At 37.8% G+C, this 27,544-nt stretch overlaps 1 protein-coding gene across 2 annotated transcripts; it reads right to left on the bottom strand.

Moving 5' to 3' along the window:
* Positions 1-19: 19 nt before the first annotated feature.
* Positions 20-27,534, bottom strand: PUM3 (pumilio RNA binding family member 3). 2 transcript variants are annotated; one of them, XM_074931199.1, is made up of 18 exons: positions 26,124-27,532; positions 25,618-25,724; positions 23,564-23,740; positions 21,731-21,866; positions 20,910-20,985; positions 20,042-20,135; positions 19,758-19,824; positions 19,052-19,226; positions 17,191-17,294; positions 16,622-16,700; positions 14,828-14,926; positions 13,691-13,744; positions 11,982-12,062; positions 9,012-9,154; positions 8,013-8,235; positions 6,874-6,961; positions 4,843-4,933; positions 20-272 (listed from the first exon to the last, which is right to left on the bottom strand). In XM_074931199.1, the coding sequence occupies exons 2-18, from the start codon at positions 25,712-25,714 to the stop codon at positions 143-145; spliced, it is 1,914 nt and encodes a 637-aa protein (XP_074787300.1). In that variant the 5' UTR covers positions 25,715-25,724; positions 26,124-27,532; the 3' UTR covers positions 20-142. The 2 variants fall into 2 exon arrangements, with proteins under 2 accessions (XP_074787300.1, XP_074787301.1); XM_074931200.1 differs by lacking the exon at positions 11,982-12,062 and having other exon boundaries at positions 26,124-27,534.
* Between the last annotated feature and the right edge of the window lie 10 nt (positions 27,535-27,544).

Below are 27,544 nucleotides of genomic sequence, written 5' to 3'. Positions count from 1 at the left end.
AATGAGTACAACAGACAAGTTGTTTTAGAAATTATTTAATTTACAAATGCATACATTGCTTCTTAAAACAATTATGGTGCAAAATGATATCAACTCTCAGTTGGGTGCACTGATGTAAACTGTCTTTGTAGCTTCATTTACACTAAGAAGTCAATTTCTCCAGTAATGCTTCTATTCCTTTTACATTTTTATTCAGCTTCAACTTTGGGACAAGCTTTTTCAGTCCATTTTTGACGGTATTTGCCACTTTTTGATTGGCACTCCGAAGAAGGCTACAAGAAACAGTGAACAAAACAAGGATGTTGAAGGTCAGCATATGTAGGTCATTGGAAAAGAAGCTGTCCATGTAAGGAAACAATTAACTACTTAGGAAGAATATAGTTCAGGGCAGATTCTATTACCTCCTATTAGAAAAAGATGTAGAACTTTCCAGAAAGCATAAAACACCAAGTGTGAACACAACCAACAGAGGACAGATCAGACTGGAAGAACTACAGATCCCTACTCAAAGCAGGTTCAAAAATTAGGTCAGACCAAGCTGCTCAGAGCTTCACCCAATCCGGGCTTGAAACCCCCCAGTGCAGGAGACAGCCCAACCTCCCAGGGCCCCAGACCCACTGCTGGACTGTCCTCAAGGGGAATAGGCTTCTCTATCTCCAGCCTGAGCTTCTCGTTTCAGCTTGTGCTGCTGCCTCTCACCCTCCAGCCATGCATGCACTGAAGAGTGCAGCTCTCCTAAATCCCCTCCTGTTGATGCCAGGGGATGATGCCGAGTACCCCCAAAACTTTCTCCCAAGTGAACCAGCCCCAGCCCCAGCCCCAGCCCCAGAGCCTCTCCTCCCAGGTCAAGGGATCCAGCCCATAACTATGTTGGTCACCCTCCATTAAACTTGCTCCAGTTGTTGATACCGGTCTTGTAACAGAGGTCCTAAAAATGGAGACAATGAAGCATATCTAATACACATCAAGGACCTTCATTATTGTACTTCCATGCTTTGTTTAGTGGATGACTACAGAGCCTTACCAGTTCTGCTCTGTTTCAGATACTACTTTTGGAAAACAAACGAGCTTTCCCAGGTAACTTTTCTTCCTCAGAAACAGAAAACAAGAAGCTTCTGCACTATTCAGATCAACCTAGGCAGTGATTGTCCTTCCCACCTTCCTTCAGGTAATAGTGAAATGTTCTTGCATTGTATTTCAAAATCAGTAGAGGTAATGGCACACCTAATTTGCTACTTCAAAATGATGAGTGAATACTGCCTAAAAAATTTAGTCTTCTATGGCCAATGTGAGCAATGCAGAACAGAATTACAAGTTGCACGAGCATACAAATAAACTAAGATTGGAAACAAACTGTAACACCTATGTAATGGTACCCAGCAGGCTGCATGATAAAACAAGCCTTTATAATCCCTCGGGTTCTTTCAAATGTCTCCCAAATTTGCAGCTACCTAAAAGCTTGTTTCCTGCCTAATTTTAAAACAAGGATTAGACATGGCAAGCTGAACTGAGTAAAACACAAAAGTAATTAATGTAGCTTAAGGTAGGATCTAAATTTTGTCTCCTTAGGACTCTGAATCCTGCGCAGGATGGCAATACTATAGGCAATAAAGCATAAGATGCTCAACTGACAAAATCACTATTTTCATCTACTTTATTCCTAAGATTTATTTCTATGACTATGACTAGCAAATTCTGTTACACTTTCAGCTATGACAGTACTAATTCTTCAAGAGGCCTTCTTTAAAACTGAACACAGCACAGGTGAGTGTGATACTTTTCAGCTTTTCTGTGAGTCATGTACCCTGATAACAGCAAGAAAGCCAAGAGTACTGACAAAGGATGTGCTGAACACATTCATACTTACACTGAGAGATTCACATGGTTCACCACCAGGAACAAAGAGTATACAAGGCAAAAAGTTACTCTGAACTGCATTTTATATATTGCTAAAAATCAACTTCATCCATCAACAGCTATACATGTAAAACTGCTTTCAAATTCTTGGTATCCACAGATATTTCAAGACACCATATTTTTAATATAGAACAACTGTATGTTGAGAATTCAGCCAAAACACCAACATAGGCTTTTTAAAAATTGTTATTCTGAAAGTATTCTAAGATCTGGTAAGCAGGCACCTATGTATTTTGTTGATATAAAATATAACTTTTACAGGTTTCAGAAATGACACGGAAATCAGTAAGTCATTTGGTGAAGAATGTTTTTATCCATTTTCTACCCTGATGTAACACATCATTGACAAATTAAAAAATACTGAGAGGTCAGATGTAGAAACACAAACAGACTAACATCCATGACATTCAATCGTACTTACAGTACTTTTATTTACACTAAGCTGAATTATAACATCTGCAAAAAGCCTCTCATTACCTTACGACTTTTCATGCTTGTACGAGATCAGAACCAGACCCTAGATTTTTTTAATAAAAATCCAATTAAAAGCAAGTAGGGCAATAAAAGGACAGGGTTGAGAGGATAATAGGTAACTAAGCCATCAAGCACATGCAATGAACTGCTTGTAATTGGTGAATAAATTTAAATGACTAGAAAGCCAAAAATCTTCAAATGGACCAACTGAGTAACTCTGAGTTTCATATCTGCACATAAGTGACAGATGGCTTCCAAAAGCCAGCAACAAAACAAAAATCTATTACAGCTTCAGGGAGAACTGGCAGCATCTGAAAAATCACCTCTGTCTGAGGGATCTAAGCTTCTTTATAATAAAAGAACTATCTGTTTTGTTTTTTTTTTTAAATGAGAAGGATTTTTAAAACTCAACAATTTTTTATCAAAAAAATATTGCAGTTATTGTCTAAACCAGACTAAATTTATCATTGCTCTATGATTTATGTAACCTCTCCATTTCAATGCATGCAGTTAAAACAAAGATGAGATTAATTACTATGTGTTAGCAAAGTAAACAGGTGTCACATGAAATGGAACAAAAGCAGCTGGTTATGTTAATGTGTTCTCAGTTGCCTAAACCAAAGGGCGTCATGCCTAAAGAGTCATCAAGGGAAGGTCAAACTACAGAGAATTCAGATTTAATTAAAATTTTAAAAAATCCTAAACCCAAAATTCCAGCAAGCAAACACACACTCCTCCACCAAATTTTTATCTGTCTTTCCTGTTATGTGAGTTTCAGTATTGGTGAAAAATGTTCATCTGCCAATCTGGAAGATAAGCTTCCCTGAACACTTGATGAAGTCCCACCCTGTAGTGCCATGACTAATAGCAGAGAAAGGGAAAGACTGACATTCCTCACAGACATTTCCATAAAATACACCTGTGCTGGTTTTTGCTAATAAGCAATTACTAGTTTCCTGGTTTTTCTGCAAATCTTCAAAATCTATTAAGAGACTGTTGTCATGGCTACAGCCAACGAGTTATTAGATGTTATATATGGAAAAAATTCTACTAATTTACTTTGCAACTTTATTTGGACAATCAAAATAGCTTAGTACATAAACCGGCAACACCACATGTTAAATGAAACTCCTCAGCCTTGAGTGAGGGGAAAGAAGTCAAAGCATTAATACACTGTCAGTGAACAAGACTTTGTAATAAATCTCTACTGAACATCTGTGTGCAGGATCAGATAACTTAGAGGCATCACATGCATTTACTGAATTCTAAAGGCCTGTTATGAGAGGCAAAGAAAAAGTTTTATCATTTTAGCAGCTGAATAATCTTAAAAGCCAGATCCATATGACTATTATGATGTTGTGTAAACTGGTTTTGTATCTGGATTGCAACTACTCTTCTACTACCAATTCTTCTCACTAGTGATCTGAATGATAATGACTAAACAAAGTTAGAATTAAACTTGTATTAACTAATTGAAGTCCTTTAGTGAAAACAGCTTTTCATTCACCTTGCAAAAGAGCATGAACGTCAAAATAGTCTCACTCTAAAGTCATAGAAAGCAGAGATGGAAAGCAAAGAGCAAGGAGTCTAAAGTAACTTTAAGAGAGGGAGAAGTGGGGTGGAAAAAAGGTTTTTATTTTTCAAACATATTGTCTATATGAATTGTTTGTTGATTTTGGCTCAGCAGCAATGCAATGCTGACCCAGCGGTTACAGAACACAGACCACACACTTTGGGCTAAACACAAAACCTTGGGTTTCTGTGACCTGACACTGACAGATTATTACAAAGTGAGAACAATGATGATTAGCACAGCTGTTCACATTTGATAAAACAAAATGTTAATCTTAGTCTGATTCCTGTGGGGTCTTTATCTCACTAGTTGCATGGTTCATTGCTTCGAAGTTGTGAGTCCAGTTCGCTCACCATAAGCCTCCGCATGGTCTATTTTTTTGCATCGTCTTTTCAGAACACTTTTCTGCTTCAGTATGAGACACACTTAGGCTCCATAATTAAGGTATTAACACAAAGCAGTAAGTTACAAAAACCCCCAAAATCTGGATTCTTCTATGCTATCGCCAGTCACAGGTATTTCAGAGTTTCATTTTAATGTAGATTCAATTCATTTTAATGTAGATATTTGCGGACTGCTCTTTTGAGAATATTGTGCTTGTAAAGCAAGATATGGTAGGCACAATTTTTAAAATGAATTTGATTTTTAATCTTAAGATTTTCCAAGATTGAGCTACTTTCTAGTACTTCAAAAGCTTGGGCCCAAGGAACAATCTATGGAAACCGGTTAGAATTTTTCCAGCACTCTGTGCCCTTGCAGACTTATCAGTGGTATGTAAAAGGGTCATTTTGCTGGTAGAAATTTCAACTAATGTTCTCTTAGCTGTTGAAGAAATGAACACTGTAATCTCATCAGAAATAATCACATGCCTTACATACCAACAAAGAATAATGGCACCTCGATTTACTTCTGCCCATGTCTTCATATTCTCAGTACCAACACGTTCCACCAATGTTCTTCCAAAGCAAACTGTAAAATGTTGGAAAGGAGTGGGGAGAAGGAAAAAATGAGTATCTTTATACAAAAAAGCCTGTTAAAAGTTCTCTGCAGCTGTACTTTAATCAAATAGGTTTTAGCCATCAAGTAGTCAAAAAGTTTTGCTCTCTCAACATAATTAATTATTCAATGCAATTAATACCTATATAGATGTTTGACTACTTCCATTGCCTGAAATTATTTAGACGGTATCATCACTGTGTAACAGTTTACTAGTATTAAGCGGGCAAACTTGCTGTTTCTTTTTTAAAAAGGGTGTCAAAGGCTATTCATGTCTTAAAGAAGGCATCCACTCCAAAGATAGAACTTGGTAAGACTGACACCAACACGAGACAATTATATGCAATATACTAATACATACACATCTCTGCTGAAAAATGTTAGTTTTTAAGCATCTGATTCTACAACTGAAGAAACAGAATTTGCACAGATGAATTTACTTAAAACTTTAGAGCTAATCCTTTATTGATGCATGAAAACCACTAGGAACCTTGTCTCTTTCAGCTGTACTGATGCTATAGGGCTCTCTTTCCTCAGTAGCTTTGAAAGCCTAAGCTGACTTGCAGATCCATTATTCTAGTGACATACGCAGAAGAAAGAACCTAGGCTGACCTCAAGTTCCCAGCTGAATGTGAAGAACTGAACTTCAGGAAAACTGCTCTTACAACTTGTATGCTGAGCAAACATCAGTAAGCAACCTAAAAAATCCCACTGAAAGCCTACAAACTCCAACCTCCAAACAAACACTGAAGCTATTTTTCACTGTCTCTTCAGATCAGAATTCCACATGAAGAACACCTTTTATTCAACATGTTCCCTACAAGATATCAATCTGGTTGGTTTTTTAATGCCAATTCCATAAATTCAGAGCAACAATTCTGAATGGCGCACTTTTCGGAGGAAAACTAAAAAATCAAAGGAACAACTTGTGTTTAAAATGGAAATTGCACAATGTTAGCAGAAATAAATCCAAGTAACTATCATCATCTCAGTTAGGCTAGTGTCTGAAAGACACTCTTATAAAACTTTCCCATTGAACATTTTTAATCATCTACTTGAGAAGTAGCAAAACAGCCTCCTTTCAGAAACTTTTAATAAAGCCCAACTAACTCTTATTTTAAAAGTAAACAGTGGACATCAGAATGTAGTAAGAAGAAGAAAAGAAAGAAAAGGAAAAAAAAGAAGTTTAACAAGGTCTGATAATTCTACAAAGAAAAAAGCCCCCTACACATAGAGAAGTTCCCTCCAGATTGTACTATGCCACGCCTATCTCCTTTCATTATTATTTTTTTTTTAATGAGAAAAAGGTAGTATCTATTAGGATATAGTGATTTACACAACAATATTTTACAGTTATGTAATAAAGTAAGTTTAAAATCTAAATTAAGATGAGAACATCTGTGTCCAATCTCTGCCTTCTGGGATATAAAGTAGCAAAGATATTTTTGTGCATGAATTATTGTAATAATGGTTATAAAGTACCAACCCAGCAGCACTACTGAAGACAGTAAAGATTACAGTTTGGCTCACAAGCACCAATGAAACAAGTCTTCCTGTTAGAAAGACTTTAACTTTTCTATTATTATCCTTTAAACTGCTAACTGTGTAATTTAGCAAAGCTATCAAGACATTTTAAGCACAGAAATGAACACTGTCCCAAAATCATGGTAAATCCCTGAGAAAAAACCCAAACCTGTACTTGCTTTGCAGAAAAAGCAAACACATCCTTCACATTCTGTTCATACAACAGGTCACAACAGCAAAAAGACAGAAGCAATAATCTTAGAGGGAATGTTAAATTTTCCATATATTACTATATTTAAAGAAATAAATGCAGCAATCTTATTTTAGGTCAGATAACTGATTACTCTGAAGTCATAATTTGATCAAACAAAGCTAAATATCCAACATACCTTCTTTTCCACTCTCTCTCATTTTTTCATCTTGCTCTATTAACCATTTCAAAACTAGATGGCCTGCTGGATGCTCTACAATGTGAAGCTTTAATGGGAATAAAACCAAAACAAAATCAAACCAAATTATTTAATGATGACATTTCAAAATGCAGTTATGTGTCTGTCCATATATTCCTTGCTTTATCCACTCTGCCCTCAGACACCACATCACACAGATCCATTTAGTCATCACCTATGCAAATATCAACAAGTTTGATGCAAGTATCTGAATACTTACTTAAATTGAACAGTTTATTTCTTAACACCTTCCCTGCAATTTCTGACTTTCAGTAATATAAACTGTATCAACCAATGTATCATCCACCCCTCCAACAAATTCATGCTTACTGAGCAGAATCTCTTGGTCTAGCTGCCTCTATAAGAACTTCCAGGCTTTCCACATTTTCAGACTTGAAAATTCACTACAGTATGGTTCACAGAAAATGGCAAAAAAAAAAGTAGTTAATGTAAAATTCTGTAAAATGCTTTTCTTCAAGAAGGAGACAGAAGGCAAATTCAGCACAACTACGAAGATCTGGAGGGCATCCATCTTAAATACAGTTTCTATGGATACATGTGACTGAGCTTAACTCAAAAAAGTAAGGGAGGGGCACACTCTGAAGAGAAGGTCATACTGTAAAGAAAAGCAGTTATTATCTAAGATCTTTCCTTGCATGGAGATATGCATACCTGAAAGTTAAGAGACCCTATCATTCTCGGTGTAAACAGCCAAAGGAACTATAAAAATTTACTAACTGCTTGATTGCATAGTGCTAACATTAAAAGAGGGACTGTCTAACATGATTGTCACCTATCTTCCCACAAAGTGTTTAAAGCAGTTCTGAAGATTAAAGATCATGAAGTATTTTGCTCTACAACTCAGATGAAATGCTGGCTCAAACCTTCATCACTCCAGCTGCAATAATAATAAAATATGAAAGGAAAGTGCCAGAGACCAGAGATCACGTCTAATGTACAAGTGCTACTAGGGCAGTACAATGATGTCTTACGTAAAAGTGGGGAGACTTCCTTTTAGTAATACAAAATAAGCAAAAACGCTCTGCAAGATCTCAGCACTTTGTCCTCTGTTACATTACCTGCCCATCACGGCCACCTGGAACCAGCTCTTCTGCTGCTAAGTTAGCAATTGCATCTAGTGCAGGCTGGATGTCACCAAGAGCTGTTCTTAAGATGTCAGCAACCAAGACAAAGGTAGCTTTGTCTATCACTACTTCTTGGGTATGTTCTTGCAAATATTCTAGCAAAGGTGAGGAAATGGCTTCCAGAAGTTCACGGCGTCGCACTTCAGTATTCTTCTTACTGATGAAAGAGACAACACATTACTGTAGAAGACTTGATCTGTATGCACATCATGCAACAAAAAATCCAGAACATGTATGCTATTTGAGACAGCTATAAATTATTGGAAGGTCAAAAATAAAGCATTATTCTTTCCTCTGTTTCACATACAATTAAACACATGCTGCACGCACATTTTAAGAACATAGTGAGAAAGTTTATAGTGTTTAAATCTTACTGCCAGTAAACCTCATAGTTTTTTGTTAACAATAATGTAACCTGTTTATTTTCTATTCATTTTATTATCTCAAGTACTGACATGTATTTTAAACAACTCACTGATCATCTAAAATTGCTCCTTCTTCAAAAGCTGACAAGCAATGTCAATACCAGAGACTGAATTCAAATTAACAATTTGCATTTTTATTGTTAGATTTTGAGATATAATTTTATGCAATTCAAAACACTATTAATGCATATTAAAAATTTTCTGCTACATAAAATGTGAGACATGAGATTAAACAAAGAACACATCACAATTTTTGCCCTTTACAAAGCTGGTAAACTGCTGATCACCAATATACTGCTAGTCACCAATCATCATATACAAACTTTAAACAAAAAATGCAAAAATAAGGACTATAGATTAACATATCTAATAATAATTATGTATTATTTATACATATTAACACTACTTAGATATATTATGACAAAAAGTTGAAATTTAATCAATTATGACAGAAAGTTGTATGCACTCTTCTGGACTCTAGGGAAAACAATCTTCATATCTGAGTTACCTATAGGCATTTCCATCTCCCTGTTGCAGAAGTGTGATGATTTCTGGAACAAAATGTGCAGGGTCTCTAGGACTCAGCAAGTACAACAAGACCTTCTTTCCATATTTGTTGTTTATTATATCAGGTAAAGAAGCATTTATTTCCTGTAAAAGTAAAGAAACAGCAACAAAACATTAACAAAATAATTGTTTTGAGGCATTGGTAATTACTGATTACCTTTCAAATGCAAAGCTCAGGAAAGGAAAACTGCATACAGCAATGACAGTCCACGTGAAGGAAAAGTCCATCTTAAACTGATCACAGAACATTCACCAAGAAAAACTAAATTTCAGTAACAGAAAAACTAAAACCACATTCTGTCTTTTCAGCATGTGCATTCAGATTCAGATTGAATTCATTTATCAATTAAATGGACGACAAAGGTGCTGAAATATTTCAAAACTTAAAACAGGTAAAGAAAATAGTTTAGGAGAAACAAACACAAAAATCATTTGCACTTCAAAATCAACCTCTAAGAGCCATTTTGCATACAAGATAATAAACACATTTTTTCTTTAATACCTCCAAAAGTTTATTTCCCCCACCAATTCCAATGAATTACAGAATTTGGTCACTTTCAGTGACAGAACTGTGAGCAACTACTAGGAGAAACTCAAAACAACACAGGCATGCTGTCTCTTGTTGGTAATGTCTCCCTAGCACTGTCTGCTTGGAATCCTCATGAAAGAGATGGATTTCCTGCTAAAATCTGTCTGAATCTTGACACATGCCAAGCTCACAACGTACAGTTCCAATCGCATATGAAGGTTTAAAGCAGCACACGTATTCTTTGGTCCTGAATTAAGACTCCATGGAGCTGAGACATGATGAGAAGGGGAGATTTTTCTCAAAGGATTTAGAGTTTAAAACAAATTCCCAGCCATTCTGCCAAAAGTGATGTTTTATAATACTACTACTACTACTACTACAAAAAAACCTTGCTTTATTATTTTCCTGACATTCCTCAAGCTAAATTTTAGTATGGACAGAATGATAATTGGTATAAGGTGTTTTAGAAGTCTGACTACTCTTTAAGATCATTTTAAGGGTTGGATTCTTCTATTAGAATATGCCTCAATGCTTGATTTCTAGATGTTTCCACATCATCCTCTGTTACTAGTTTTCATTTACCATCTGATGAGCTGGTTTAGATCTTATTTGATTTTTTTCCCTTTTCTCTGACATCTTTTCCCTGTTCCTGACTTCATATAAACCCAGATGGGCCAATTCTGTATGTGTGAAGGCCAGTCCTTGTATTCTCCTTTACTCTTCCGTCCAGATTGATGTGATAGGATGACCAAACAGTAAACACTCCATTATCTTTGATCTCAGGTGGTGGAAAAACATGATGATTCAAGAGTTAGATGACACATTGGAAGCTCAGCTAAAGCCAAACACAGTATCTGAGCTAAAGAAATCCTCCAGAAAGCACAGTGCTTATAACATACTACAGGAATGCCTCAATGATCTCATGTCAAATCAGCTCTGATCTGTCAGGGCTTATTTGCTTGGAACTTGCCCAGAAGTTGTTACATTACAGACTGGACTGTGAAAACAAAACCCAGTTGTGATTACAGGTAATATACCTGAGAAACAAAAGCCATCTCCATGCTGGGATGCTTTCATCTCTCCATACCCATCAGAGAGGCACAGACTTAGGGCCAAACTCCATGCTAGGGTACAGAAAGCCAACTCCCTCCTGTACAAAGTTGCTCAATGAACAACTGCTTATATTTTTTAAAGCAACCTTCATCATAACCACTTTCTCCTCATATTCCTTCTCCACATGCAGAGTATTTGCCTCATCTTTACCTCCCTGCCACTGCCTCTCTACCTGTCAGTCCTTAGAGCTGAGCTCTGCTACAAGCACATTACAACCTGCATGTTTAATAATCCTGCCTGCATGAAATCTAGTTATGCACTATGAGTTCTCTTTTGTCAGTGTGAAAACATAACTTCATGGTAATTTATGGATTAAAACATCCTAAAAGTGATAAAATTTGCATGTAAACATAATCTTAAGTATAAATACTTCATGAAACCCTATTAAGTAATTTCTGGAAGAAAGGTGGGGAAATGAGGATTTGAAGAGGAAGCAGATGCAGACTAGATCATACTATCCTTACTGTTCACTCTGCAATTCTGTGTAGGTGAAGCAGAACACTTAGAGTGCTCTCATGTTTCAGATATGTCTGTATCCATTTTGGAAGCAAGATAAAAATATTATATGGATTTTATCCAGAATGTTAGTTGTCACTTAACTATCAACGTGTTAATTAAAATGTCAAGTTTTGATAATTAATGTGACTTAATGATTTCAGCATTCAGTCAAAAGCACGCAAGTACTTTTTCTTTTTTGAAGTCATGGTATACTATATTCAGGCCTGTTGCTATGTTCCTGAAAGTTTACTACAGTTTCTCTTGAAGTATCACTTTCCAAAACACTAATTCTGCTAAAGAAAAGAGCTAAATATGCTGAACAAACTTTTTTTACAAGTTTGCACAATAAGGACATTCTAGGCACAGACATTCTTGACATTTTGGGCTTGCCTGTAAAATAGATAAAGGTAACATACTCATTCTAAAGTTTTCCACCAATTTAATCTCCTGAAATACTGTATCACAAAGGCACCGACTTTAAAGAGATTCTAGTCATCCATTAGCCAGAATGAACATGTAATTTTCAGCAAGCACTGAATCCACCTTAAAAACAAATTCAAATAAATAATAAATAACCAAAGAGAACATATGAAAGTACTGAGGTCTTCTGTGAAAAGAAAAAAGTAATCATGACACATAACAAAACAGAAAGGGGGGAAAGAAATTAAGTGGTTTGACAAAAGCAGATGGGTTCCTACTCTCATTCTCTTATACACTGACAAACACACCGACAATCTAGCATACTATATTAGGAAAAATCCTATTACTTACTGATATAATCAACTGTTTCACAAGTTTAGTGTCATCGATGCAATCAAATGCTGCCAGCAAGACCAGATGAGAAAATTCACCCTGTAAAGATGAGACATCCTAAACCACATGCAGTCAAGTTCTATGAATATACTAGTTGACTTAGAATCTACATTTCTGAGTTTGTCTCAAACATGATACAAATGAACCACAAGTAAATTCTTCCCACTGTCACAGAATGAGAGAAGCCCAACATTTAGGCTCTCTCTGAAAGCAAGGCTTGTTAAAAGAAATAGGTTGTTAAAACAAAGTTAGATTAAATTGATCAGCCATTCCAAGTTGATACATGGCTTTATCACTTCCAAGCTATTAACCTAATCCTATTGTATAATCATAATTTGAAATCATAGTGTTTGCCTTGCAGGAACATTATATACAGACTTTACTTCTATGGTAGATCTGCTTAAAGCTGAGATAAATTACAAACTGTATTTTCAGAGATCACATCTCTGCAATGAGCCATATAGTCTCTACTGCATTGCTGGAGAGCAAGTCTTTAGGATACTCAAAAGGGTACAACCCAATTCACTTGTATGTCAGCGAGACTCTATGTTAAAGTGAAGCCAGATCTTCAGTCCCTCAGTGTTGTTTTAGCTATTATTTACACACTGTCTCACATTTCTATACAATATGTATTTTATAAAATATACAACTCATTCCAGTACTAGAAAATTATGGAGAGAAACATAATACTTAAGAACAGGGGCCTCCAAAGTGGGATTCACAAGACAATCCATTGTGGTGTATGAAGAAAATTTTTTTTGTACAATTAATAAATATATAATTACTGGTTACCTTAATCTCATCCTTTTTCAACTTTTATTTATGTGTATGTTTTATAACATATACTAGCACATGTACATGTGCATATGTACATGTACTAGCACAGTAGTACATGTACATAATTTGTACATAAATATATATATATATATTAGAGGTGCACACTCAGGGTTGTGTGATCAAAAACTTTTGGAGACCACTGACTGAGACCACTCAATTATTAGTAAACAGAACAATACAGCAACAAGGAAGGGAAGAAGTTTAAAAAGTTCTTCTTCACAGTTGCAGTTTTGTCCACCACTATGAAATCTGGTTGCAACTGTTACTCTATTGGTGCTGCAGTCTCCAAACATATATGTTACTTGAAAAAACATTTAAATACAGGCTTCTTACATTGTATGTCACTTCAGCATTAATTTGTCTTGAAGCCTCCTGACTTAAAAATTATTGAGCATCTTCTAAGAAGTATGGACATTCAAATGGTCTTTCCAATTACATCCTCAACACATCTTAATTTTTGTTCCTCTTCTGTAAACATCTTATTTTACTCCCAACCAAGAAGAATAAACCGATGAGCCATATGAAGGTGCAATATAAAGTTGGGCTCAAAAAAAATAATTGTAGACATAAAATTTAGAACTTATAATTAACTCGGCTACTTTAAAGGAGGATAGTACTACATGTAGTGCCTGCAATGAAGCTCCTCAGTATGCCTCTAAAATTCCATAAAGTTCAATACATTTTGTATTATCTAATGCATCACCGCTATTCTAAACCTTGTTTCATTAAAATCTCATAGTTGTTTCCTGTACCAAACCACATTCAAATTAGCCACTGTCAAATCACTTGTGTTTCAGAGACTATGAAATAAATGGTTAATGAACACTCACCGTTGCTATTTTTTCAATATATGTCTTCATAGTTTTCACAATGACTTTTCTGTCCTATCCAAAAAGAAACAAGAAACTTGAATGAGCCTATAATGCCAATGATTCTTAGTAACTAAATTATTATACCTTAAAAAACATAACCTTCAATTTGCTTACTAAAGCAAAGTCTATTTACCAACATCTCACATTTGTACTATTAGTCAACCCCTAGAAAGAGTGTGAAGAATTAAACCTGAATTCTGAAAGAATCCCAGGGAGGTTCTGTGATATGTCTTCAAGTCCAGCCCACCAACAGAAGATGCCAAAAAGTGCAACTTGAAAAAAAAAACAACAAACCACCACACATCTTCACCTATATCTTGTTTATTACTTACAGAAGAACGTTCTCCATTTGGAAAAAAACCTATTCAACAGGACTTGAAACTTTAAAATAGCAAGGACTCTAGTCTGCTGCAAACCCCCTTTACTAACAGGAATTTTTGGCAGGTTTCCTCAGTGCTTGCACTTTTGCCTCTTGCAATCACTGCTCAGTCTTCTTTAGACCCATTACTACCCCTAGATCCCAGCAACTTCCTATTTTTACTGCACTCTTTATCAAGCAGATTATTTTTTGAATAATCTTTTTTTATAATACAGAACAAGATAGAAGGCATTACAATATTTCTGAGAGGTGGTGGCACATGTTACTTGAAGTATTTCAGGATAATGTATCAGCAGAAGAAACTAAAACACAGTTCCTATAACATTTTCTGTGTCTTGGTATTCCAAAGCCAAACACCATTCCACATTATGACTTTTTTACTGTCCTCTCCCTACTGCCAGTTTCACCTGCATTAAGATATCTAAGGGATGAATGAATGGCCAATAATCTTAAAATATAAGACCTTTATGTGTCATCTCCACTGCTAAAACATAAAAGGAGATGCTTTCACTATAAAAGTTTTAGTAAAAGCATTTGATCCATGAAAACCGACTGCTTATATTTGCCAACAGGTAAAGTGGGACTTTTTTAACCTTGTTCTCAAGTAATTAACTACACCAAAAGGTGCACTGGAAGAAGGACCCATGTGAGCAATCATACGCACAGTCTCGGACCAGACCATTAAAGTTGACTGGGTAGACAGAAACGAACAATACCTTGGGAGTACCATGCCATAAACAGTGCATTGCTACTCGGGCTCCATCATGAGTGTGAGCCAGGTAGATGACAGCCTCTCTGATAGCTTCTATCATTTCCTGGGGAAGAAAAGGTGATAAAGCAAAAAGGTGAAAGGCCAGAGGTATTTCAAGGCGGGTGGGCAAGGGCATGAGAGGATTTTTTGTCTGCCCGCAACACTATAGAGAGCATCACTGGCTCTACAGAACCCCTCTCATTACCTTGACCTATGAAAAAAGGCCGCAAAAGACTCCAAAAGACTGTAAATTACATAAGCTTTCTCCCTTCAGAACTACGTTGTTCATCACAAACATCCTATGAAAACAGAACTGTACTGAAGTTGTCTGATTACAGAAAATTCAGAGAATGGTACTCAGAACGGAGACAAGCATTAGAGGAGACAAGGACAACCATTCGCTTAGGAAGAATATCTTTGAAGGTGACACAATTTATTTATACATACACGGTATTAGCCAGAAAGCAAGAACTACAAGGTCATTTAAGCACCAAGTGATGTTATAAATCATGTATGAGAACACTCAGCCAGAAGTTAGTCTTCATATGAAAAGAATGAGGTTCTGAAGCCATCTGATAAGTAATACCATCAGCCAAAAAATAAAAATAAAACCAAACCAAAAAACCTCCTCCCATGTTACTAGATACCACTTCTGTAATCACTAGCTATATGCACAGGCAGGAACAGATCTACAACTGCAGTTTCCAAACCCTGAAGAGTATACCCATATGATACTATGTCTGTACAAAAAGCCAGTCAAGGAGGAAAATTAGAAGAAAAGTATTTTTAACCATCTTTGTTGGGCTGGTGGGGGGAGAGGAGGGAGGAGAGTTGGATACAGGGCGGGAAAAGCAAACCTTTATTCCCCCGATTCACACAAGACTCTGAATCTGCAAGCACTCTCTGACAAAGCATTACATGAAACCACGCACAGAAACATTTAATTAGGTAAGATCTGGACTCAGAATAGGCCACAAATAGCCTACCTCACTACCCTTAGTGCTGGGTTTGTTTACAGTAACAAAGAAAAGAGTTCAGGAGTTCAGTCCAGAAGAAGTAGTTAAGACACAGCAAGTCTAGAAGGCTCCACTTGGCATGGAGCGAGACGGTGCTGAACTGCAGAACCCAGGTGAGGCTGATGGACAAAGCATGAAGACAGGTAAAGCCAACCAGGACACCAGCTTATGCGATGTCACATCACACAAATGGATGTAGGTGTAGTTTTTGCAAGAATGACTTAGGTATGCTTAAAACTGGAATTATTTAATACACACACAGTGTAAAAGCCAGATGCTTGGTCAGGAGGAGGCAGAAGACAAAGTTCTGGCTGGTGACAAAAGTGCCCAATCTGATTGTATTTTGGTCAACAATTTTTTCTGACAATGTCTACAAGTGGTTAAGAAACTACACACTGGAAAACAAAACTACTGGAAGCAACACCCCTGGCTTTAACTATTGCACAACTATTAGGAAGGACCATTTATCAGGGAGAGACAAAATATCAGTCATACCATTAGATTTAAAAAAAAAAATTCAAATATCACACACACTACTGCTCTAATGTGAAAGTTCACTATTACTGTAAATCTCCATACAACACTATTTCCCAATCATCCATCCGGAATCGCCAGATGTGTAAAACTTTATAAATGTAAGATGTGTATTTATGTCTAGTTACCTTACAACACTTTTATGACAAGGTTAAAAACTTTCCCACTGAAAGGAAAAAGAAGACAAAAACCAAACAGAACATACTTACGGATCTTTGTTTCGGAAGAGAATAAGTGAAAAAGTCCAAAAATACTTTATGTACCAGTGAGTGCTTTATCACAGCCTCTCTGTATTTGGGAAGAGGAAAATAAGAAAAAGTCCCCCACAAGTAATGGTAAACTATCGATATTTCATTTGTATTCGAAAAAGTTAGGCAGTGTGGTGTGCAGAAAACATGTAAATCATTCTGGATTAGATGTTTAGCATTTACAGTAAGTGGAAGATTCTACCAAAACTCACAAATTCTAAAACCTAGCAAAATATTTTCTCCTAAAGACCACGGGAGAAGCTTATCCAATAACGCATTCTGGAAGCACACCATACTGTGGGATTTCTAACAATTATTTGACTGGGTCAGGAACACTTTTCATTTATCAAAGTGGAGTTCAACATTAAGAGAAGACATTCATTATGACACTTTGGACAAAACTAGTTACTTACTATAGAACACAGCAGTATTACAGCTTAAAGGAGTATCAATATCACTGTCTGGTTATATTTCAGAAAGAAACTGGTTCACACTGTACTGTCACACCTTAAATCAATTTTTGTCCTTACTTTTGTGCCATTGGTGTAAGAATCTGCTTCATTTCATCCAAGATGGCCTCTCTCTTTTCAGGCTGAGCTTCTAACACTTTATCCAGTGTTGGGGAAATGGGTGTCTGAAATGAATGCACAGAGGTTCAATTGTAAGTATAAGAGTTCACAGAAAATCACAATCTTTAGTCCCTTTTCAATCAAAATTCACGAAAAATATCACAAACAAAATTAATTTTCTGCAAAACTAATGGTTTTTACAATTTTAAAAATAAAAAGTTTATCTGAGTATGTCAGAAGCTGTATCCTTAAGTTTCTACAAACTGAATATTCATCATTAGCAAACAAAAGCTACTTTTGTGGTCGAACTGTTGTGGTCGGAACTATTTTTTGCCAATTATGATCAGTTCTTCATGAAACTGTCAGATACAAGGTAAAATACAAAAAAATGACATTGTCTTAAGAGACTGCTGAGCTAAGAAGGGACTCCTGAGCTAAGCAAAAAGCTTGCATGACAGTATGCTTATGTTAGGGGGCAGCACAGCAATAAGTCAATCAACTGAGAAGTTAACCAAGGCCCAGGAAATTCCAGTTCAAGAACAGCAGAGAGGAAGAATGTATACCATGTAACCTAAATACAGAAGTACTTCCTGGTATCTCATCTAAACAATGACACTGGAAACTCTTGTAAAAGAATCTGTTGTTAGAAGAACAGTCTGACTAGATCGAAAATTAGAAGAAATGTATTTTTAACCATCCTTGTTGGGCTGGTGCAGAGAGAGGAAAGTGGAGAGTTGGAGGTGGGGGGGAAGGGCAAACCACACATTTCAAAACTCCAAGAAATTCCAGGTCTTGTTAGGGATTACATCATAGTTTCTTACAAACTCACATGTTGAGTCTCAGGTTTGCATTGCAATGGAAGACTACTTGAGGCACTCATGAAAACAATACTAGAATGATGGATGCTAACTCTGCACTAGATGTCAGAGGCTGTTTTACTCCCAGTACAAATGACAGCCCACAAAAAACAGCAAACATACCTTTCTATTGCGTTGCAAAATGCTTTACTAAAATTTATACTAATCTGTAAAGATAAAATAGCAATAGGGTTCAGAAATGAGCTGTTTATTTCTTATACAACTGTAAAGAAAACTTGGGTAAAAGTTTGTTATGTTGTACACCAGGATGCAAAAGTCACCTTAGTGTATTTAGTAACTGCATAAAACAGTTTTGTATTTTGTAGTAAATAAAACTATCTGTGCCTCAATGGAAACCAGCATTCCGAGTTAGCAAGAAAGAAAAAATGAAAGGAGGTTGTGCTTTTTTAAAAAGTTCCCACTGCCTGCTGAGGATCTATGTCTAAATGGTTTCAAAAGAGTTTGCTCTCAAGTCCTATAGTCTCCATGGGAAAAGAAAACAAAGCCAGAAATTAAGCCGAAATGACACCCTGTATACAGATACAGATATAGATACAGGCATGTTCTGCTCACACTCAGTTCTCACAGACATAAGGCAGTTCTGACACAAAAGCCATCTACAGCATTAATGGAGAATTAATCCTAAATCTTATCTCAGCAAGGATAAGAGCTTCAGGCTAGACACCATGGCACTACTATAACTGCAACTATATGATATGAGACTGTCTTTGACGAGCAGAGCAAGCTCATTTCACGTAGTCCAAACTGAAGAAACACAGCAATTTAACCTAGAATAGAAATGTGCAAGTAAACATAACATTTAAACAGGCTAAACTAGACCACATTTGGACAGCTGACAGAAAAAAATCTAATCAAAAGAAATAGTAGGTAAGATAGATAAGGTGTTACTAACACAATACTTTAGATGCTAAACCACCTTAGTCTAGGAAGTATTGAAACATCACCTTGTAAACCTGGAAAGTGTTCCCGTACAGTTCTTCTGTCAGCATATTTCTCTGCTCCAGAATGGCTTTGTCATTATATGCATATTCCACTACAGCTGATGCTTCGGCATGACGGAGCATTTTTTTCACATTGCCTTTAAAACTTCTTATTATTTCTGCAACTTGTGGTTTTGTCCTGTTTCACAGGGAAAGATAGATAGCAAGAGTTAAAGCTTTAGGGATAAACTGACCTAAGAATAGTTTTATTTTTGGAAGCACATTTAGGTGATAAGTTTTAGCACAGAAACCAGGAAATATATACATCTGGATCAGCCTCATAGCATTTATGGAAATATGGCGAGAATAACAGGAATTTGGAGAAATCATGAGGCATTTTGAGGGAAAGAAATCAGTGGATAAATTCTACAGAATAACTGATGCCTTCCTGAAACACTAAGCAGAGAAAAATTTTCAAAGCCAGTTTTCTGTATAAGGCAGAGATCAACTCTGAGCATATATTTGAGCTTTTTTTGGTGTACGTTCTCCTCAATGCATACAGCTTTAGCTTTACTTTTTGCAAAAGGAAAACTGCTGTTAGCAATACCAAACATCTCTGTTTCCAGAGATACATTTTTCATTCATAATCAATGCACTACAGATTAAGAGCAACATTCACATTGGAAATGAAACAATGCAACACAGCTAAAAAAATTCACTTCAAACTCACCCATACATAAGGAATTTCTTCACAATATTTCTGGAATATTTTGACTTGCTCAACTCTACTAGGCTATCTAGAAGAAGGGAAAAAGATTCAGCCAGTTTGATTTTTCACTCCATTAACTCTATAAAACAAGATGCCATTATTTAAATGTTAAAAGCTCACTAGAAATAATGCATTAGTTCAGCAGAAAGTTAAAAATATTCAAGAGAAAACAATATGGCTTGTTTTAATGCATCCTAACAACAATACAGAAATACATAGTTGAAATGTAAATGGGAAGAAAATACCTTTCAGTTCTTCAAATGTCTCCTGTCTTTGCTTCTCACTGCCATACTGAATAAAGCACTGGATCACTCGAGTTGAATCATGTGCAAATGCCAGCTACAGGACAGACATATTTCATTATTCTAGACCATTCAAACAGCATTATGCACCAAATTTATTTTAATGCACTTGCCCTCTGATTCATGCCACGTGCAGCATGTAATGCCAACTATAAAAGTAGTTACCTGTTTACAACAAATTAGAGTTTTAAGGTACTGCTCTGTAAGTACTTCATTAAACAAAAGATAGATACTACTTGCAGTTGCTGACAACTAAGACAGTGCATATGGGTTTTAATACTGGAAGATAATTACTAAATGATATCTCATTTTCTCTCATATTCTTTGTAATTTCACAGTGAGAGCACTTTGGCATGGAATACCAAGAATCACTTTAAAATGCAACATGTATTTCACTGTAAATTTATATATTTCAAGAATTAAGCGGAGATTGTTTAGTACCATTAAGTATCAGGACATTATCAGGACTCCTCCATAAGAATGTGGCAAAGAAACAATTGTAATTAATCAAAATGCTGAGTGGCTGTTTTTGAACTTCAGGTAACACAGAATTTCACTGGACTCAAGCTGCTTGGCAAAACAGACACCCTTATAATAGCCAGCTGATAAACAAAGCTCTCTGCCCTGAAATCTAGGTAGCAAATACAGTCTTTCAACCCTGATTTTGTTCTTTTTTACTCACAGTTTAAAAAATTCCCTGTAGCATTTGGAAGAACAGGTTAATAGTATATTATTAAAAGTTCATTTATATTTCACCACTCCATAAAGAAGCTTTTGTGAATTCGTGAACTATGGCATTAGTTTTTCTTACACTTTTAATTTTTCCATGAAGAAGCTTCTGTAGTTCATTCATTAGCTTTTCTCGCTTCTCTTTATCGCATTTTTTCCTACAAGTGAAAACCAGTAAAACAATATTAACAGAGGAAGCAGCCTTTTTGTAGTATAAATCATTTATCTCTATAAATTAAGAAGCAAGACAGTATAAAATAAAGTTAGCTCATGCTAACACAAATTTGCATTATCATTCATTAAAACTGTATAGATGAAATTAAGCAGTTTCAATTCCTAGAAACCAAACCAGATTTCCACTCTCAAAAATTATTTTTTTCTGAGTAACAATTATTAATAAAAATAACATAAACTCAAATCTGTAGCCAGTTGCTTACAGATCCAAGGATCAGGAAGCATCTTATAGCCAAAATTGCAAAGCACAGACACTTAGAGCAAGTAAAATCAACTCCTTCTGATGTGGGGCCCCAGTCCTTGAATTATTCCCATCCAGAGAGAGCACATAAGCCTCTACAAAAAACTCATGTAGTGATCCTACTGCAAGATCAGGCCAAATCAGTACATGCTCTGTGCTTCATGATTCAAAAAAAGAAGACAACTCCTTAAGCATTTATTCGTAAATTTTAGCCTAAAATACAAGTAAACTCAATCCAGACATTTCTACCACCATGGGTCACCACACTCTGTCTGAACCATCTACAGAATTGCCTGTAACATTATCAATCACCCATGGAGTTTCACTGTGGAAATATAGTTTCCTATATTTACAGGAGGAGAAAGAAGGTCTTCTTGCAACTTATGACTGAAAGTCAAATGAATGAAAGAAAAAAAAATTATTATTACCTTCTCACACTTTCCCATATTTGCTTTGATTTTACAATTATGTCATAATTACTTTTGTCATTAATTTGTCTGGTTTGCTTTAACTCCTTCCTTTTCTTTTTGAAGTCATTCCACTTTGGCTTCTTAGACTCTGACCCTGAAGACAAAAGTAAATACATTTTCTATAGTCAATAAAAGAGGAGAAATGGAATACTTCATCAGTATAAATTGTGGCAGCTCTGTGACTTGTGACTTTAATGCTAAGAAAGTAATTTTCACTTCTAGAATACTGGAAGAACAAGGCAAAAACAGATTTCTTCCTCAAAGCTCTGTCAAAGGATGCTTCACAAACTTTATAATAGCTTGAAAAATGATTTAAAATGCACCTAGCAGCCTATGACTGCCTCAGATAATTCTCCCTTTTTATTTCATCCTGTACTCACACCTCACCCCCCCAAAGAACAACACTAACTCATATCAGAGAAATGAAAAATTAAAGCCTTTTAACATGCTTAATCTTTTTATTCAAATTCCTTAAGCATGGGACAACAGCTATACACTGCCACACAACATACTCAGTTAAGGTAACTATAGAAACAGCCACAAGTAAGTTATGGAAAAACTTCAAGTATATGATTTTAGTTATTCACACACTGACAAAGATCATCATCTTGTATTACATGGTTTCACAGAAGCAAGTCATGCTATTACTGCCAGATGAAACATTAAAGACCCAGCTTTAAATTTGAAGACCTTAAAGCACCACTTATTGGTATTTAGCAGTATGCGCTTAACTGTCTTACCCATATAAAAACCATGTTGTCTTTTCACAAAGCATATTATCAACTTTTTGTATCATTCTGCTAAAGTAACAGCGACAAGCAAAAACGGTAACACTTTGCTTTGAGAGCGGTACCACTGTGCAATACACAACAGATTTCAGTTATTCTTAAAAACAATTTTTAAAGGTTTGTTTATGGTTATGGTTTGGGTTTTTTTAAAGCAACTTAATGTGAACATTCTGTTGCTATTAGTTTCACACATCTAGTGCATATTCCACACGAAGCCATTCTCCAAACATGCAACAACAGCAACAATAAAATGCTCAACACCTTCTACTGTCCTTCAAACAACTAACATTTTTCTGCAGAACTTCAGAATCCCTCACATAAAATTCCACTTCTCATTTTACAGTTGTTTAATTGTCCCAGTAGAGCTTTGCTTCATAGCAAAGGAAGAAACAACATGAAGTTCTCATGTACCAGAAACAAAGATAAAAAAGAAATCCATTTGAACGGTGATAAAACCATACATTCATTTAGCTTCTCTGTATAAACATAAGCTGTAAATTGTAAAAAGCAGTGATAACACCAATGATGTCTTTGTTTTTTGTTTTTTTAAAAGAGGTGATAAGATAGCTTGGACCACAGAAAAAAAAAAAAATAAGGCATAATCAAATTTGTTTCATGAATTTTTGTGTTCCAAGTTCTACAGAAAATACCTTTAGAACAGAGAATTAAATTTCTAAAATTATCTGCGAAAAAATCTGTTTTCCAAATTTGTGTGAAAACAGCCAGTTTCAAGCTATCCACATAGTACTGTTATTAAAATAATCACAGCTTTATGATGGCACACTAATTATTTAAATTTGCTACTGCATCTTTATTTTTGGCTTCCAAGAAAATCCATAACAGTTGATTCTCATGACTTTGGCCTCAAACTTAGTCAGGTGAAGTAATTGTTTCCACAGCAAAAGTTAAACATGAAGTAAACTTGGGGAAAGAAGACCTAGGTGAACAAAGTGTTTCCCAAAACCCAATTTCCATTTATATGCAGGCTTAAAAATCTGCTTACCTCCCTCTTCACCATCCTGGAGCTTCCTCTTGTTTGCAAGCTTTCCTGACTGTTGTTTATTCTTCCATTGTTTGACATTAGCTCTTCCATGTTTTAACTGTCCTTTCATAATTTTCCTGGAAACGGATTCAGGCTCTCCCTCCTCATCTCCTTTGTTAGTAAGTTTCTTTGGTGGACCTGAATGTATTAAGCAACAAAACAGAAACTAAAATGTTATCCTAGTTGCTTCAAATATATTTACACTGTAACAAGAATTGAACTACTTTGAAGTAACAATTATATACATAATAGTAATTCTTACATGTTTTTCAAAGCTGGTGTTTTCACTTCAGTCCCTGGGTGTCCCAGTCTTCTCTAGGGAAGTTCTGCCCAGGCATTATTTTCCAGGCAGTAGTATAATAGCCCAGGCATAAAAAGGATTATTCTAAATCAAAAATTTCACCACCCTTGACATCAGCCATCAATCCCCACATTATTATCACTTCACAGTTTATGGTCAGAGCTGTTTTGACATAATCTGTTTTAAGCAGAAGCAAGCAAACACTGAAAGGTATGTTCTCAATCCTAACCCACAGCACTCACACACCCTAGCTTCAACTCTCAAATAAAAATTTTTCTTCATGTGGGAAAGCAAAGTCTAGAATCAATGTTATCATCTTCAAATCTTTACTTAAAGAATACTTTAGGTTGATCAAATAGAGTTGAAGGACTTGCAATGCAATCTAAAGCATTTCAGGTTTATTTTTTCCAGGTTATTTGATCATACAGTCAGTATAGTTTTGAATGCAAGACAGAATCCTAGACTGACTGAGGTTGGAAGGGACTTCTGGAGGTCATCTGGTCCAACCCTCCTGCTCCCGCAGGGCCATCCAAAGCTGTTTGCCCAGGACTGTGTTCGGGCAGCTTTTGACTATGTCCAAGGTGGGAGACTCCACCATCTCCCTGGGCAACCTGTGCCAGTGCTCGGTCACCCTCACAGTAAAGAAATCTTTCCTGGTGTTCAGAAGGTACCTCCCATGTTTCCGTTTGTGCCCACTGCCTCTGGTCCTGTCACTGGGCATTACTGGAAACAGTCTGGCTCTGTCTTTGCACTCCCTCTTCAGCTATTTGTATACACTGACAAGACCCACCTTGGCCCTCTCTATTCCAGGCTGAACTGTCCCAGCTCTCTTGGCCTTTAGTCACAGGAGAGATGCTCCAGATCATTCATCACTTTTGACCCTCTGCTGGGCTCTGTCCAGTATGGCCATGTCTCTCTTGTACTGGGGAGCCCAGAACTGGTCACAGCACTCCAAGTGCGCTCTCGCCAGTGCTGAGAGGAGCATAAGGATCACCTCCCTCAACCTGCTGGCAGCACTCCTAATACAGCCCAGGATCCTTTTAGCTGCCATTGTCACGAGGGCACACTGCTGGCTCATGCTCCATTTTGTGACGACTAGGATCCCCTGGGCCTTTTCTGCAAAGCTGCTTTCCTCAGCATGTACTGGTGCATGGGGTTGTTCCCTGCCAGGGGCAGGGCTCTGCACTTCACTCCTTGCTCTACTTCATAAAGTTCCTGTCAGCCCATCTCTTCAGCAAGCTGAGATCCCTCTGGAGAGCAGCACAACCTCTGGTGCATCAGCCAATTCTCCTAGTTCTCTGTCACTGGTAAACGTGCTGATGTACACTCTGCCCCATCATCCAGATAATTAGTGAAGCTGCTAAACAAGACTGGGCACAGTACTGACTCCTGGGGTACACTGCTAGTTACTGATCTCCAACTAGATTTTGTGTCATTGATTAACACCCTGGGCCCAGCCATTCAGCCGTTTTTAAACTATCTTACCATCTGCTCATGCAGACTGTAATTCATCAGCACCTCTGCCTCAGAATCTTATGAGAAACACTGTCAAAAGCCTTACTGAAGTCCAGGCAGACAATATCCACCTCTTCACTCATCTACCAAGCTAGTCATTTCATGACATAAGTTTATCAAGATAGTGAAGTTCAAGCATGCTTGTCCACAACAATTGTCACTCAGCCAGGGTCCTATTAGGGAGCCTTTGTCTTCTTACCATTATCTCTTTTAAATTTCCTTTTCCCGTGTGGCGCTTTTCCACGAGGTGCTTTTCCACTCTTCCCCACGAACTTCTTTTTACCCTTAGTTTCCATTGTGACAACACTGCAAACGGAGCAAGAGACATCATTACCGGACCACCGTGGCTCCCTCGCCGACGACGTGAGGAAAAGACAGCCTGCGCTTCCCTCAACATCGGTTAACCCACTTGACGGAGTTTAACCCTTCCCAGCGGCGGTCGCCCGTCCCTAGGTGGGAAGTGCAGGAGCAGAAGAGGTCGCCCACAGGCCGGCCAGCACGAAGGCTCAGCTAGACAAGACCGCACTTCACCGGACCTGGGCGGCCGAGGCCTCAGCCTCGCTCCCGAGGGATTCCCAGACCAGGCCCCGGGACAGCGCCCGGGAGGACGCAGCGGCCGCCGTCCCGCAGCGGGGGCCGTGAGGCAGGAGTGCTGCGCGGGAAAGCCCCCCTCCCCTGCCGCCACCGCCGCCCTGCGACCCCCACCTCGCGCCGCCGCCGCTGCCGCTCGCCTCACACGTGCCGCCCCGCCCGCGCTTTGCGGCCCCCTCCGCCGGCACGGCTCCCCATTGGTCCGCCTGGACGCCGCCGCGCGACACCGCCGAAACAGCGTACCGTAAAGCGCCACGCGGAGGGTGAGGGGTACCACGCTTTTATCCTTGCTTCTATCGCCGCGTGTTGTCGCCGGCTCTTGGCGGCGGGTGCTGTGGCGTGCCGTGACGAAGTCGCCTCCGTCCATCCTCCGTAGCAGTTTCCGTTTGTGTAGACTCACCCTGGAGAGGGTGGGCCGCTGTGAGGAAAGGCCCTGTCCCCTTCCCTGCGCTCCTGTCTGTCTTCTGCCTGCCCCTCCGCCGGCCCTGCAGCTAGGCCAGCAGGCGTCCCGCCATTTTCTGGAGGAGAGCCTGCCCAGTGCCCGGCATAGATAACATCCTGATTTTAAAATTAGGTCATGTTGCCACAGTACAGATTGAGTAGCGATGATGTTGGCGAACACGAGGTGGAGCTGTTACTTCAAAATGATGCAGATGTGACTAGTCGCATGAAACACCAGTTTCGGCTGTTTTTTTTTTTTATATTTTGATGTTCAGTAAAGTCATCGCTTCTGAATGGGAAGGGGATCTGTATACATAAATGTGGCAACTATTACACTTGCGTGATTACAATAGCTATGACAGGAAGTTAGAGCATAGTAAATGCTGCTGTAATAATGAAGCGCTAAGGCTTGGACAACTGGCCCAAGCCAGAGCTGACCTATAGATGAATCCTGTATATTTTATAACTGATAACCATCGTGCTAGTAGGTATTGTACTAAGTTATAACAAACCACCTATTCTGATGTAAAAAGTGCTAAAGCATTTAAATACGGAAGCCTGAACAACAGGCTCCAAGACAAAGCTGCTAACTTAGTGTGTAATCATGAACAAAGTATTAAACTCGCTAGTGAAAGATGCAGCTTAGACAAAATATAATCAGTAGTGAGGAGAGAATGTATCCAGCTTCACTTGTTTAGCCTTATTCAAGGCTGAGAACCCAAGTATCTGGGCCAGGCTTTGGGTGGAATCCAACAGGAGAATGAAAACAGAAATTTGCCGCTCAAAACAAAGGTGCCAGCTCTTCTGGCCTGTCGATCTCTGGTCTATAGTGCTGGGCCCGTTTGCAGCGACTTTGGCAGCCTCACCTACGGGTGGACGCACCGTGTAGGATTTCCCCCTTGCCGGGACAGGCTCTGCAAACCCTCGCTGTAACCAGGGCTGCCCAGCCACTGCGGGGCTGGGTGATGATAATATATGCAAGTGGTGATGTATTTTTCTTAATCTCCATTCTCTCGTGTAGTAATGATTTAATGCATCACCCTGTTTTTTCCTGTTTGTTGCTTTCAGTGCACTACTCTGCTTTTTCTTACTGC

This window comes from Athene noctua, chromosome Z (genome assembly GCF_965140245.1).
Source record: "Athene noctua chromosome Z, bAthNoc1.hap1.1, whole genome shotgun sequence".
Lineage (NCBI taxonomy): Eukaryota > Metazoa > Chordata > Aves > Strigiformes > Strigidae > Athene > Athene noctua.
The sequence above is the reverse complement of the archived record's forward strand: the minus strand, read 5'-3'. Positions and strand labels throughout refer to the sequence as shown.